Source organism: Terrapene carolina, unplaced genomic scaffold, assembly GCF_002925995.2.
Source record: "Terrapene carolina triunguis isolate 2854851 unplaced genomic scaffold, T_m_triunguis-2.0 Scaffold25, whole genome shotgun sequence".
Taxonomy (NCBI): domain Eukaryota; kingdom Metazoa; phylum Chordata; order Testudines; family Emydidae; genus Terrapene; species Terrapene triunguis.
In genome coordinates, this window is record NW_020664376.1 from 2,131,964 (window position 1) to 2,147,901 (window position 15,938).

Sequence of the window (15,938 nt, forward strand, 5' to 3'; positions counted from 1 at the left end):
TGTGTGTGTGTGTGTGTGTGTGTGTGTGTGTGTGTGTGTGTGTGTGTAAAAGAGAGAGAGAGAGATCAGACAAATACACACAAAATGTGGAACTATTTGGATCCATTAATGAAATTAAAGACATAGAATCACTGAAATGTAGAACTGGAAGGAACCTCGATACGTCATCTAGTCCAGTCCCCTGCACTCATGGCAGGACTAAGTATATCTAGACCATCCCTGACAGGTGTTTGTCTAACCTGCTCTTAAAAACCTCCAAGGACAGAGATTCCACAACCTACCTAGGTAGTTTGGTCCAATGCTTAACTATGCTGACAGGTAGGGCAGTTTGCAATGTGACAGTGGTAGCTTCATCCAGCATGAGTGAATGGGAGAGAGCTGAAAAGAAACCGCAACCCATGGAGGAGGGAAGAGATCAAATGAAAAAGCCAAGACCATAGCATAGAATGAGGAGAAAAGGAGACACAACAAGACCAGCTGCTTTTCAGCCACAGATCAGCACATCCACAGTATGAGCGACACCAGATTAAAATTCCAAGATCAACTGGGCTTTATTCAGGTAACTTTTTGTTAAAATAATAGCAATTGGTCACTGTGGGGTCAGAGTGGAGAAATCACATCCACTATCGCATTACAAAGTCCACACTCACTTATCTTGTGATAGTCCTGTTTAACCCAAGTGATAGAAGGTGTGATGATATTTAAGGTAGAATTCTGTGAAAAACACAATTAAACATTGACATCTGAGATGGCCAAATGCCTCAGGTCACTACCAGTGCCCTAGCTACAGGAGATTTGTATGGACAGATGTAACAGCTACATGACTTCCTATGTTACACAAGTATATATGCCTGCATCATTTTACACAGCCTTCCCTCAGTAAAAGCTGCCCGATTTTTAAAAAGACAAATATTAAAATATATATCCTACATCATCCTTATGAGTCAAAAAATAAAATGAAGGGGGTATGAATATTTAGATTGAAAGGGTACATTTCACAAAACAAAAGTTGTACTGAAAACATAGGCATTTGTACACGCAATTATAAGTCACGCTTTGTGCAACTGTCTGGACAATGTCTGTTTTGCAAGGATGAATGCACATTTTGAAGGCATAATTTGGGCACCTATTTGGGGAAATTTGCCTCAAAAGAGATGAATATTAGGAGTGCCCTTGAAAGCAGACACCTTTCTCTCACACATTCCAAGTAGAAGTGTTGCAAACTTAACTTGTCAAGAAGGCATGGATTGGACCTGACATTCTGTGTTCAAGCCAATGTTGATTGCAAGAATCTGGCTCCATTCCAAAATGCTAACTCTCATTATTGCAAAAAGATAGTTCACTTTATCTAATTATTTGTGCTATGCAGAAGGGTGTCATATATATATATATATATATATATAAATAAAACAGTCAGATAAGGATAAGCCAAATACTTTAAAAACCATTATGTTCACCCTCTTTTTAACACCTACACACTTAAATCAAAACAGAAAGCTAGTATTTATTCCACATGGCAGTCAAATCGCTACATGATGTACATCAGAGAGCAGCAAAATAAAATGTGCAAGTCACTTATGTGCCTTTTTGTTCTTGAATCCAAGACACGGCTTCCAGCCAGCTTAACTCAGCACTGCTACATGCCGTAAGAGATGAAATAATAGAAGGCAGTTCATGGGTGGAAATCCTTAAAAGTCAGAATGCCTCAACGTGCCACTCTGATGTCCATCATTTTCACGCCAGGAGTTAAGGAGACAGCCTCACTTGTAGAAACTGGCAGCTTAATTTTGGCAGGAGAAACACTTGTGAAAAATTAGCAAGAGGAATTACTACATACAAAAGAGATTGGGATGGTGTGATGGGGTACACAAACCCCACCCAGGACCACAGGGGGTTAAGGAGCTGCTCTGGGCTCAACCAGTTCCATCCCATCACACCTGCAAGGCTTGCACAAAGCTGGAGGAGGAATTTAAAAGGGGAGCAAAACAGCTCACCTGCAGGCAGACCAGGGAAGAGAACAGACATTCAACCATCAGCTCCTGAGGAAAGGGCTGACTGAAGGCAGGAGCTTCCCAGCCAATTCAGTTGGTATTCACTGGAAGTCAGGAAAAAGGGAAAAAGGATATCCAGTGTCTGGCAAGAGAGGTTTCAGGCAATGAGAGCTGGAACTGCATTAATCAACTCCTGTGGAGACAGACTTAGCAGACTGTGGTCAGAAAGGAACTAGCTAGAATGTTCTGGGAACAGTGAGGGGCCTTTGGTTGAGGCATGGTAGAGTTCAGAACTAACCAAAAGATATTATATAGAGTTAAACAATGGAACGGCTAGAGACGTTCCTTCATGACTATTGATGGAGACATAATTGAAATAATTCTGTGCACATTATCATAAACAAATGGAGACGTCTATAGTTTTCAATTGTCCTCATTTCATCGGTACACTGTGTATGCAATAGACTAAGGATCAGATCCAAAGCCCAGTGAAGTCAACATAAAGACTTGCACTGATTTCAGTGGGCCTTGGATAAGAGCCTAAATCCAGACAGGCAGAGCCTAGTAAAATTAAAGTTCTTCTAATTCACCACCACCACCCTCATAAATAGTATCAGCTCTGCAATTTATAGTGAAGGTCTCCCTCAGACAAATGTATTAGGGCCAAAAAATCAGAAGCATTAACATGTATGAAGTATTTTTCATGCAATTAGTTTGTTCAACCTTTTATTTAAAGCTTTGTGAAAGAAGGTTGGTTCCTGGAGTTTCTGTCCTACCCTCTAATTTACTAAACCATATGGGAATGCTTTAGAAGTAAAATGATGGAAGAAGAAATATTAGCTGTTAAGAACTTAAATGCGGGTGAGATTCAAATATCACCGTGAATAGTTACTTTGCAGTCAATACCTATAAGCTCATTTGTATGGGAAATGATTAATATTTCACCCCTAGATACTTCGGAAGAAAACGCTAAATTCTGCAAATGATTAAAGAGAATAAATCACTTTTTACACAAAAGGCACATTGAAATAGGCTATGAATACTGAATGAACCTTGAGAATTTTTATTTTGGCACAAAGCCTCAGCCTCCCTTAAAATGTGTGATACACAATCTTTTTTTGTTTAATATTCTAGATGCCTTCCCAGTACAGTTGATATTCTTGATTCCTAAGCTAACATGTGCTACCCTAAATCATTTATTTAAAATGTGCTTCCAAACATTTTGGAAGAAGGAAACCCAAGACAGCAGCAAACTTTTAAATTATTGACCTTTCACCTTAAGTATCCCTAAAACTCATCTGAGACAACATTTAATTTCTAAACTGAAATGTCAAAACATTCCCTCCACCCCCACCCCCCGCATTCTTTTTTTACCTAGCATCAATCTAGTTTTACACATTTCTATTTACATTAATTTAGTTCAGATGAAAGATGATAGGGCTGTACAACCCTTAACAACAATGCAGTATGGCAGTATCAGAAGATTTACCCTCTTTACTACTAGTGCTGGGTGGTGGCTATAGCCTCCCAGAATTCTAGAACAGCAAGCTGAGGCGTAAAACTGAGAAAGACAAAGATTATTAGAGTTGACACTCCTTTCCAGATGAATGGAGGCTGTTTGCACTTCTCTCTGCCATAAATCCTCCTCTTTTCTCCCTGGCAGCTCTGGAGGTCCCTACACAGCCCTGCCTCAGTGGGGTGGCCGGTGGGGAAAATCCCTTCACACCCACCCCAAAGGAACTCCCTAATACACAGGTCAGTTGCTCAGGCTGTGTCCTGGTAACAAGATTGGGGCAATAACCCATAGACACCTCATTTTTTTCGGGCTGTCTACACTCTCAGAAAGACACCCCACAGTTTACATTCATTTCACATTTGGAATATTCTCTTTGCATAAGGATGTGACTTTTTCACAAAGTTTAAATTGTGTAGAACTTAACTGGTTATGAAAAGTTTCCTATTTGTCACTCATAGGTAGGTTTGCCTAGTCCTGGACCTGTAGATTTAAGTCTTCTGAATTAGGTGCAGCACTGTCAGCATCTGTGCAAGCTTCTGTACACATCGCTCCCTGCTTATTCGCCTCAACTGTACTGAGGAAGAACCACTTCTGCTATGAACTAGTGAACTCTGAGATCCACTTTTTGAAACATGTTAAACAAGAACCCATAAGTAGGGGATGGAAGATGCTTAGGTTTCATAGGGTGCAGTGATTGGAGAATCAGGCTCAGTGTTTCTAAGCAGAACAAACATTGGTGCAGTGCATATTACATTCAAATTTTAGTTTTGAATGTAACTTCTGTACAACTGTACAATGTAACAACTGTAACTTCTAATCAAGTTTATGTGAGACTCCAGAGCAACACAGAGCTTTCTTCCTCACTAGGCAATTTTCCAAGCAAGCGCTATACTTGGCTACTCAACCACTAGTCTGTTATAATCACTAGTTCAATCATAGAAACTACTGTAAAAGCTGGCAATCTGCATGTCTGTTTAAACAACAGCAGGCTGAAAATCAAGAGAAATTACATGGGCAAAACTCACCGAGCTGAATTTGAGGTGTCACTCATTTTTGTATAAAGACAAAACTTCCACTCTAATTTGCATAATACACTCTATGGACGTCATTTGGTTTTTATTCTGCTGGTGCCCTTTCGAATGATAGTCTTTAATTTCTCTTGTCAATTTCTTCAAAACTTCCTGAGCATTATGTAAATGAGTCTGTAAATATAACAAGTGGTTTCCAAAGAAAGGACAACACAACAAGGGCCTTTTGTAATCACAATAGTTCAACACATTTCTAAATGTAATGCATTGGCAATAAAATAAAGAGGAGGCCTGTAAAATCTAGTTTACTGAATAAAGCAGAAGTCAGATTAAATGAAATGAAAACAATGAATGCATTCTTTTTATAGTGCTCAGGTCACAGGATTTAAATGTTATAACAATATAAGATCCCATTGATCATGAGAGGAACACTCAAAGGGCCAATGTTAGGGTGCAGCCAAGCAGCACTCAACACAGGTTTCAAGGACAAAATTTTACAGAATTACTGGAAGTCAAGAACAATGCTATGTATGGCACAGCCAAAGGTTTGAACTGCAGTGAATCTAAAATATAAATGAGAATTAATTCTCAAGGAGGAACCCGAGTGTAAGCACAGAGGAGTTCACCAATTCAATCTTATAATTTTTAGAGACAGTTAAGAGGTAACTTGATCACTATCTATAAGTATGTATGTGGGGAACTGAAATTTGATAATAGAAGGCCCTTCAATCTAGCAAAGTATAACAAGGTTCAATGGCTGGAAGTTGTAACCAGATAAATTCAGACAAGAAATAATGTGCACATTTTTCACAGTGAGGGTAATTAACCACTGGAACAACTTGTCACAGCCCCTGAGTAGGCTACTCCTGCTGAGACCCTCTTGCAGTCCCCGAAGTGCACCCCTATTATGTGGCAGGCCTGTGCCTCCACTTTGCCTTGGGGTGGGATCTCATGATCCAACCGGATCTCCGGTTTATACTCCCGGTTGCCAGCTGTGTTATTTAGCTAGCACAATGGGCCTGGCACCTGCAGGAGCTATCCTCCCGGAGCCTGTGACAGCATGTGTTTGCAGTGATACGGAAACAGCTACTTCAAAACAAAGCATGATTTATTCTGCCCATAAGGTACACAGCACTTAGAGAAGTGAATTTAAAATAACAAAGAGCCCTACACACACATTCCTTTATGTACGCTTAACCCCTTTATCCATACTCCAGGCAAGTCTGGTTTATTCCCTGTCTACGAGTTGAAAGAAACAGCCTAGACTGCTTGCAGCCTGCTCCCTCTCCAAAAAGAAACACTAGAAATAGAAAAGGTACAGAGAAGGGCAACAAAAATTATTAGGGGTATGGAATAGCTTCCATATGAGGAGAGATTAAAAAGACAGACTGTTCAGCTTGGAAAAGAAATGACTAGGGGGGATCTGATAGACGTCTATAAAATCATGAATGGTTTGGAGAAAGGATAAACAACACTCCCTTATTCACTTTCACATAACACATGAACCAGGGGTCACCAAATGAAATTAATAGGCAGCAGGTTTAAAACAAACAAAAGGAAGTACTTCTTCACACAACACATAGTCAACCTGTGAAACTTTTTCCCAGGGCCTGGTGTGGAGGCCAAATGTATAACTGGGTTCAAAAACCATTCTACTGGGGAGGGAGTTGGAAAGGAAGTTCTGCAGAGAAACTGTGTGGCCTATGAATAGCACATAGCCAAGTTATGGGAGCTTCACTTTAGAGCAGTGGTTCCCAAACTTGTGCACAAGTGGCGGAACAAGTTTGGGAACCACTGCTTTAGAGTAATACAGAGGAGCAAATTGTGGACAGGTTGAAAGGCATACAAAGAGAAAAAAAAAAAACAAAGAAAATTATGTGAAAAAAATCTGTTAATGTTACATCAAAGTTGGGATTTTTACCATACAAGAGTCAGGAAAAAAAATGCACTTTAAAAACAACATCTCATTACCAGATCATACATCAAATAGTACACAATGCTACATAGGTGCAACTGTTACATATAAAGTGTAAACATATAAATAAATAATAATTGATGTATGATGCAAGCACATATGAGCCACAGTCAAAAATCATTGTGCTAGGCACTGTACACACCTATAGCGAAATGAGTATCTTCCCTGGAGGGCTTAACCAACAGAATAAAACAAAAGTTACTTTAAAAAAAATCAAATACAGAAGAGGTAGAATGAAGGCTGTTGTGGGAACCTTCACTCTCAATTTTCTATTTCTGTTTGTTTAAAGTCTGAGCCTTAACACTGCATTAACATATGTATTTGCATATAAATAGAACTAAGTAAATTAATGAAGGGATACAAGAAAACTGAACAGGAAGGCAGCTAGCATTTAATAAGGCTGTTAAATATGCTGATTTTATTGTTTAGATTAAAACATCAGCCTTTGCAAATTATCTTAGTGATTCCTAATTCATAATGGAAAAATTATATCAATGCTGGGGTTTGATAAAAAATTCTATAATCTTTCTGATTCACTCTACCAAATGCAGTTAAAAGTTATTAGATTGCTAACACTCTAACTTTTGTATAACATATTATTCTGCAGGAAAATTAAACACCCATCTAAGATCCACTTTCCTTTTTGTGAGGAAAAATGTTGCACAACTTTAACAGAAGCATTAGAGTATATGATATGCTGTATTTTAAGAAAATTATTTCCATACACTGGAGAACTGAAAATCCATGGAGAATCACAGCAGCAAAAGTTCAGTAACAATAATATGTAACTGATAGTTAAAATTAAGTTCAGGAGTTATCAATAAGCCCTCATGGTGTGAGCTTGCGGCCCCCATTAACACTAATTACAGTGGCACAGCACCACCATTATACTTAATAGAATAGAATATCAGGGTTGGAAGGGACCTCAGGAGGTCATCTAGTCCAACCCCCTGCTCAAAGCAGGACCAATCCCCAGACAGATTTTTGCCCCAGATCCCTAATGGCCCCCTCAAGGATTGAACTCACAACCCTGGGTTTAGCAGGCCAATGCTCAAGCCACTGAGCTATCCCCTCCCCTAAATTAATGGAGATATCCTATCTCCTAGAACTGGAAGGGACCTTGAAAGGTCATCGAGTCCAGCCCCCTGCCTTCACTAGCAGGACCAAGTACTAATTTTGCCCCAGCTCCCTAAGTGGCCCCCTCAAGGATTGAACTCACAACGCTGGGTTTAGCAGGCCAATGCTCAAACCACTGAGCTATCCCTCCCCCAGGTTGTGTCATTACTTCTGTTTAAAGGTCGACATTTCTAAGTCCTCTAAAATCAACATGGTCACTTGGATTCCTTGGAAATTTGGTGTGCCTCGGAAGAGTCACTTGAGATAGGGACTGCGAAGATGTAAGCCCTGATAAAATAGTCTCAGTTTTAACAAAGGGAGTGCAAGACACCACTAAATCCTCACAGGACCCAAACTGAGACTGGTATTTACAAAAATGTACATTTTTATAGTGTCCATGCGCCAATACAAAAGAACAGCTAGAGGGTTTCCATTCCTGCCATCTTATATGCTTTAAAGCTCAGCACCTGTAAGTGTTCCAAAATCCAAATAGTTACTCAGATCACTTTGAAATTTGGTGCACCACATGGGGACATGGGTAGTGTTAGTGATCCAAATTTGGGGTCATTTGGGGTCCAAGTTACATGCCTCCCCCACCCCCCAAAATGTTTTCCTTCTGCTGCCTTGTTCTGTTAAACAGAGAGGTACTAATGAGTGAATGAATGACAGACCTCATTGAGATTGTTGGCTGTGAACTTACTGTGACGTTCCCCTCTGGTGTTATCTGGACTGGTGATCTGCTAGGTCACTCCAATCCTTGACTCTGTGAGCCAGCCTTACCCTGCTCTGCTGTGAGAACCCCCACCCCTGGGCTGTTCACACACAGCCTCTGGCATGCAAGCTGCTCCTTGGATTGTGCAACCAAATGACACTAGCCAATATCTCCGGTCCCAGACACAACCCTAGGAACCTCCGTCTTGCAGTGTCCAGTTATGCCCACTTATGTGAGTTCGTCAATTTAACAAAGAAATTGATATGTACCAGGCTTGTTGTCCCAAGGGGAGTCTCTGACATGTTTCAAACTAAACACACTGCTTCAGGTAGAACAAACAGATTTATTAACTACAAAGATAAATTTTAAGTAATTATAAGTCAAAGCATAAGTCAGATTTGGTCAAATGAAATAAAAGCAAAACGCATTCTAAGCTGATCTTAACACTTTCAGTGCCCTTACAAACTTAGATGCTTCACACCACAGGCTGGCTGGCTGCTCTTCAGCCAGGCTCTCCCCTTTGATCAGCGCTTCAGTCGCTTGGTGTGGTGTCTGTAGATGTAGGTGGAAGAGAGAGAAAGAGCATGGCAAACGTCTCTCCCTTTTATCATGTTCTTTCTTCCCTCTTGCCTTTGCCCCCCCCCTTCAGAGTCAGGTGAGCATTACCTCATCACAGTCCCAAACTGACCAAAGGAAGGGGGGTGACTCACTCGAGAGTTCAACAGATCCTTTTGTTGCTGCCTAGGCCAGCATCATTTGTTCCCGTGAGGCTGGGCTGGGTTTGTCCCATGCATACCCTGATGAGGTGTGAACTGCCTCTCTGCTCTTGGAGAGTTTTTGCCTGGGCTTATTTTAAGCCATGAGGATACATTTTCAGCCTCATAACTATATACATGAAATTATAACCTATAACATTACTGTGACAACAATTACTCACATCACTGTAACGACAATGCTCAGTGCATCATGAGCCTTCCGAAGACACCCGACATGACAAACTTTACATTGGATACCACACAATCATTTTACAAGGATGAACATGGGGGTGCTGGGTGTTCCCCCGAAGTACAGAGCATCACACTTACCCTTCAATTAACATAACTAAGGCCTGGTGCACACTACACAGTTAGGCTGACGTAAACTACCTTCTGTCGACCTAGCTGTAGAAGTATCTTCACTTAAATTGACTCCTGCCAATATAAGTTACCCATTTAGTAACATCACCTCCCCTAGTGGCAGGTCAATGCAGTGTCAGTGTAGACACTGCATTGCTTCCATCGACTGTTACTGGCTTTCAGGAACCATCCCACAATGCCCCACACCGACAATTCAATCAATACAAATGCTCCTGGTGAGGACGTGCACTGCCGACACAAGGAGCCAAGCGTACACACACACACAAGTGATTTAATAACTACGGTGACTGTATGCTGACGTAAGGCAACATATTTTTATAGTGTAGACATGGCCTAAATATAAGTTAATTACAAGCCCTCACCTAAGACAAAAAACATTTTGAACTGAGGGTATGTCTATACTAAAACTGCTACAGAGGCATATCTGCAGTGCTGTAGCAGTGCTTCCATGTAGACATTACTGATGAGAGGGTTTCTCCCATCACTACAGGTAACACACCTCCTCAAGAGGCAGTAGCTAAGTCAATGGAAGAATTCTATTTTGATGGGAATGTAATCAAAATATTTTGCAGAAAAAAATTAGACATGTGAATGCTTCCTGGAAGGGGCACTAAGGGGCAGAGGAGTGGGGAAAGAGGAGGAGAAGGGTTGGGGGCTGAAGTAAAGAGAGGAGGTTATGGAGGAGGATAAAGCAGGATGGGTGGTATGGGAGGGGAGAAAGGTTAGGAACTCAAGTGAGGAAGCTGTGGGAGCTAGGGGGACTGGAGGGGTGGGACACTGGGATGGTGGATGTGGGAGTGAGTTTCGGGGGAGTGGGGGAGAATAGAGGCTGAGACATCAGTGAGACCCACATTCTTCCCTCCCATGTGCCCATATCTGGGGAGCCCTGGCCCCTCTAGGGGGATTTGAGCAGCCCTCCCTCCCCCTCATGTGATCTAGGATATGGGGGGGCTTTCCCCTCACTGGTTTCTGAGCCCTTCTCACTGCCTTCTATGCATGTGTGCCAGGGTCTGGTGGGTCCCATGCCCATCTACAGGGGTTGGACACCACCTCCCTCTCTCTCCTCAAGTGAGCCAGTTCAGGGATGGGGGGTTGCCTATTGGGATGGTTTGAAGCCCCCTCCCTGCTGCAGGATCTGGGGAAGTCCTGCCCATTTGGGTGGGGAGCTAGCACTGGTATGTCTCCTCAAACTCAGAATTACCTCCTCCCCCAGCTTATGTGACCTCTCAGTGGGGTATGATGCTGTATCATGAGTCCCTTTGGGGAAGCACAACAGTTCCAGCTCCACAGGACTGCTGAGACCACTCACTCTGCAGCACAGGTGCTGAAAAGTCAAAGGGAGGCTCTGAGCTGTAAAGGCTGTCCCTTTCCCTGCCTCTGTGTCTGACTGACCTTATGAGGTTCTGGAGAAGAGGTGGTTAGAGTATCTGAGAGTTGCCAGCAGAGACTGGAACAGAGAAGCAATGTGGAAACTGCCAAACCCCTGCTTCCGATTTGGAAAGACTCCCTAGCTTGTGGGAATAGAGAAGGGTGCTTTTTAAGAGGTAGGTCTGACTTCACTTCATGTTCTCTTCATTCAGCTGCCCACCCTGAGTGCCTCACTAAGACTACTGTCAGGTACTCTGCATGGGGCTATACCTTAACTATGGCTCTGTAAGAGTATCTTGACAGGAGTATATGCCACACCGCCTGCCTGTTGGTTTCCAGGTGAAGTTTAAAATGTTGACTTTACTTCTCTCTGTGTGCCATACTTTCACAGGTGAAGTCAGCAGAGGTGCTTGAGCTAAAGCTCCACAGGTATACATGAGAAAGGGCTTCTGAGCAAGTGTTCTTTGTGAAGGCCTCAACTTCGGAATTCACTCTCCCACAGCCTCCATTGCCTTAGTCTATGTCTACACTCTGCACCTTACAATGGCACAGCTGGGCTGCTACAGCCGCACCATTGTAACATACGCAGCGTAGCCGCTCTTTGTCCCAGGAAGAGAGCTCTCCAGGCAACAAAATAAAACCACCCCCAACGAGGGGCGATAGCTTCATCACTGGGAGAGCATCTCCTGCCAACAAAGCGCTGTCCACACCGGTGCTTTTCATCATTAACACTTTTTTCATTCAGGGGTGTTTTTTCACACTCCTGAGCAACAAAAGTTTTAACAATGAAACATAGCCTTAGTCTGCAATAGGCCGAATCTGAAAATCTTCAAGTCATGCTGTAAACCTTATCTTGCCACCCAGGCAGATAAAAATGGGGAGCTTTGGAATAGAAAAATTTAAGAGGGGGAAATAATGGAGAGGGAGGGGGATTTAATCTTCTGAGTTATCTGGTTTGCTGGTGGTGGGTAATTATAAGGGGAGCTGGTAGCAAACTCTATACGTAGGTTGCCTAACACTTTCCAGTACAAAGGATTCTTGTGACCTTGTCTATGAGAAGCTCTCAAATCTCCATTGTTTGCTGCAGGCCTTTGAAAACTGGACCAGGAAAATACCTTTTCTTTGAACCATGAAATTCCATTTAGCTTTTGCTCAATTGTAAACTGTTAAATACATAGGTACCTCTCAGTGGTACCTCTTATTTCAGGGGATATTGCTCATTTAGTCCCCACATTCCATACAAATTTGATGTCTCCTCAATGAAAATCATTGACATTGATAATAAAGAATCAGAGAACTGAAGTTATACAAAGAGTTATTTATACTGAAGGAGTGGCTCCCAGAACATTTTAATTTTCCTGCAGGAATGATTTTTTTCTGCCCCTCATGTTTGGTTTTTGTCATACACAGTATCTCAGCTCTTGGCAGGTTGAGAAGCATGTACACAGGCACCAAGGGAACCCTACCTTTGACCCTCTGATATGGCTCTCCTCTCTGGTAAATGGAAGGAGGGTCAGAGAATGGAAGTCACCAGCATACCTGTCACTACTGATTTAATTGGGACATGCCCGGGTTTTGAGAACCTAATCTGGGAAACTTCTGGTCTGATCAGTGTCATAGGACTGTGTAGCAGAGATATGTATAGTATAGAAGAAAAGGACCTTGTGAACAGATCCAAGCTCAAATGTCATATTTTTGTTACTAAGTCTATCAGTATGATAAAGCAGAGAAATCAGACTCACCAAGATCTAGATGAATGCCTGGAACAAATGAATTGAGAAAGAACATCAGGATAACAAATCCCAACACAGTCAGGCATTTGATGAGAAGTATTTTGTCTGTTATTCTGTGCTGTAAGTAGGAAAAACATTCAGCAACTATGTTACAGAAGAATTTATTATACTGTACACACTTTCAATCCCGCATGCATTTGTAAAGCATAAATCTCTTACTGTAAAGGAAAGGTGATACAGGAGAGAAAAGTAAAAATTTTAAGTTAGGAAAAAGATTCTCTTGGGGGGGGGGGAAAGAAAATTCTGTAGAAACAATGCTATTTTAGACAACAAAAATCTTTTGACATTAGCTACAACTTCTAAATTTATTTTGTATGTAATTGATAATAAAGGAAGTCGATTTTTAAACATTTTCATTATCATACTGTATGTTAGGTAAGTGATTACAATTTAGCAGAGGCCACTGTAGATTTAAGGCCCTTGACACAAATGTGAACAGCAGGAATCTGCAGGTCATGACTGCTCAAAATGTTTATATTTGTTCAGCTACCCCAGTTTTAACTTTATTGTAATGGGAACGGTAACACTAAAATGCAATTTCCATTATAATCAGGGCCCAATGCAGTCTGTGATTCCATGGCACAGAAATAAATTAACCCCATGCTATTGAATTCTGCTCCAAAATCTTAGAACCTAATCTACAGGTTCTACTCTTTCCCTTTATTCATCATTCTAGTCTCCACTTTCTACCTAATTCCTGCACTCTCCTTTCCTGACGCCTCTTTTCCCCCAAGATCATATTCTTATCACCAGGCCCCATCTTCTCCCCCATTCCTCTCTAGTTTCCTTTTTTAGTCCCAGTCTTCTCTATTGTCTACTGGTTCCTCTTTCTAGTCTCACTTGCTCCACCTAGATTCTTCCCCCACTCCATCCTGATTCCTCTGTATAGTCCCAACCTTCTCCCACTCTCTGTCCTGGTATTCCCCTCTCTAGTCACCATTTTCTTCACACACTCACACACACACACACACACGGTTAAGACTATTTAAAAATCTGATCACACTTTATACTAAGGTTCTTTTAATAAGAGGTTGATTAGACTGTAGCTCTTTGAAACAGGAACTGTATTTGTTCTGTGTCTGTACTGCACAGAGAATTGCTAGCCCTGGTCCATGATTGGTGTTCCTAGGTGCTATCACACCACAAAAAATATATTAATATTTATATCATTAACATATTTATATTATGTTATAGATGGTAATAAGGATATCAGTAGAAGATGTTCTCTATAGCTACAAGCCATGATATAAGCAACCTGTTGAACGGTTGGAATCTATAACGATGGATTAGCAATTTATTAAATCATCAGTTAATCATGTATTAACACTTTACAAAAGTATTTATAAATGGAAACTCAGTATAAAGTGTGACCAAAAAATCATCATTAAGTAAATTTAAGGTTGCAGGTATATATCAGACAGTGGGGGGGGGGGCGCGAGTGTGTGTGTGTATGTATATATACCTAAAGTACATTATAGTTAAAACAAAACAAAAAAAATAAGAAACACAGGAAATTCAAACTTAAGGTTAAACTTAAAAGAAACGTTAACATCTGAATGTGCTACCTTAACTCTGTCCCATTCAGAAGCCAGCCCACCAGCTTTTCTTCCCTGCATGGTGAGTATTTGATAGGTGCACTGAATTGGTTCCTGCATTTTCTTCTAGGATATACTTCAAAATATTATCGGTGTACCAAATCAGAGGACCAGTTCTTCTGAAACTTAGTATAACTGCCATTTACCTACCTTTTTTTGGAGCTCCTGAATATTTGTTTCCCAGTTTTTATCTTCTTGTGAAATTTGTCTGAAAGAAAAGGACACATGCCCTTTAGTTATGAAATTAGAGTTCTGCCACAATGTTAATATAGTATTGGAATAAGTCCTCTTTATTACAACTAGCTCCTCTCACACAGGGCCATCCCTAGCTGTTCTGGGGCCCTACGCAGCCCCCCCCGGGGGGGGGGCGGGGCGGGCCTCTGCGGGGGGGATGGGGAGAGCTGGCTTGTGGGGTAGAGGGGAACCACCCCCCAGCACTCACCGGCAGCGCGGCTGGGGCCAGGTTGCTGCACTCCCGCCGCCAGTGAGTGCAGGCCTGGCCCTGCTGCACTCCTCAGGGGAGTGGGGGCAGGGCTGGGAAGAGGCGGGGCGGAGCAGGGGCGGGGGCCCTGGGGAAGAGCTGGAACAGGGGCTGGAGCAGCATGCAGCTGCTCAGGGCACCAGGAAATTTGGTGCCCCAAATTTCCTGGTGCCCTACGCAGCTGCATGCTTTGTGTATGGGTAAGGACACCCTTGCTCTCACATTTAGACCATCCTCTTACTTAGAGTGCATTGCTTATATAAGTATGAAACCATGGCCTTATTACAACCAATAGCAAAACTCCCATTAACTTCAATGGGACACGGATTTCACCTTAAAAACCCAATCCTGCAGCACATAGACCCTATCCTTATGAAAAGTCCCACTGACTTCAAAGAACTCTGCAACATTTTAGGTCTGAACTAGCAAACTTCACTGCAGGACTGAGGCCAAAGACTGTAGTTAGTTCCTGCACCAGTTCTGGAAGTTGACATGTGCCATTTTGAGATAAAACAATGGTGATGTGCCAGCAAATTAAAGAAATATGGATTGGATGAATGGACTACAGGGTGGATAGAAAGCTGGCTAGATTATTGGGCTCAATGGGTAGTGATCAACGGCTCGATGTCTAGTTGGCAGCCGGTATCAAGCAGAGTGCCCCAGGGGTCGGTCCTGGGGCCAGTTTTGTTCAACATCTTTATTAATGATCTGGATGATGGGATGAATTGCACCCTCAGCAAGTTTGCAGAGAACACTAAGCTGTGGGGAGAGGTAGATATGCTGGAGGGTAGGGATAGGGTTCAGAGTGACTTAGACAAATTGGAGGATTGGGCCAAAAGAAATCTGATGAGGTTCAACAAGGACAAGTGCAGGGTCCTGCACTTAGGAAGGAAGAATGCCATGCACCGCTACAGGCTGACTAAGCAGGAGTTCTGCAGAAAAGGACCTGGGGATCACAGTGGACAAGAAGCTGGATAAGAGTCAGCAGTGTGCCCTTGTTTGCCAAGAAGGCCAACAGCATATTGGGCTGTATTAGTAGGAGCATTGCCAGCAGATCAAGAGAAATGATTATTCCCCTCTATTTGGCACTGCTGTGGCCACGCCTGGAGTACTGCATCCAGTTTTGGTGTCCCCCCTACAGAAGGGATGTGGACAAATTGAAGAGAGTCCAGCCGAGGGCAATTATCAGGGCGCTGGGGCACATGACTTACAAGGAGAGGCTGAGGG

The 15,938-nt window shown here is 42.3% G+C and overlaps 1 protein-coding gene across 1 annotated transcript in view; it reads right to left on the reverse strand.

Moving 5' to 3' along the window:
• LOC113406293 (P protein-like) overlaps nt 1–15,938 on the reverse strand; it is a 346,792-nt gene that overhangs the window by 111,768 nt on the left and 219,086 nt on the right. The window contains exons 18-19 of the mRNA XM_026650336.1: nt 14,381–14,438; nt 12,585–12,693 (exon numbers count right to left, since the gene is read on the reverse strand). Of these exons, the coding sequence (XP_026506121.1) occupies nt 12,585–12,693; nt 14,381–14,438 (167 nt within the window). The remainder of the gene's footprint in view (nt 1–12,584; nt 12,694–14,380; nt 14,439–15,938) is intronic.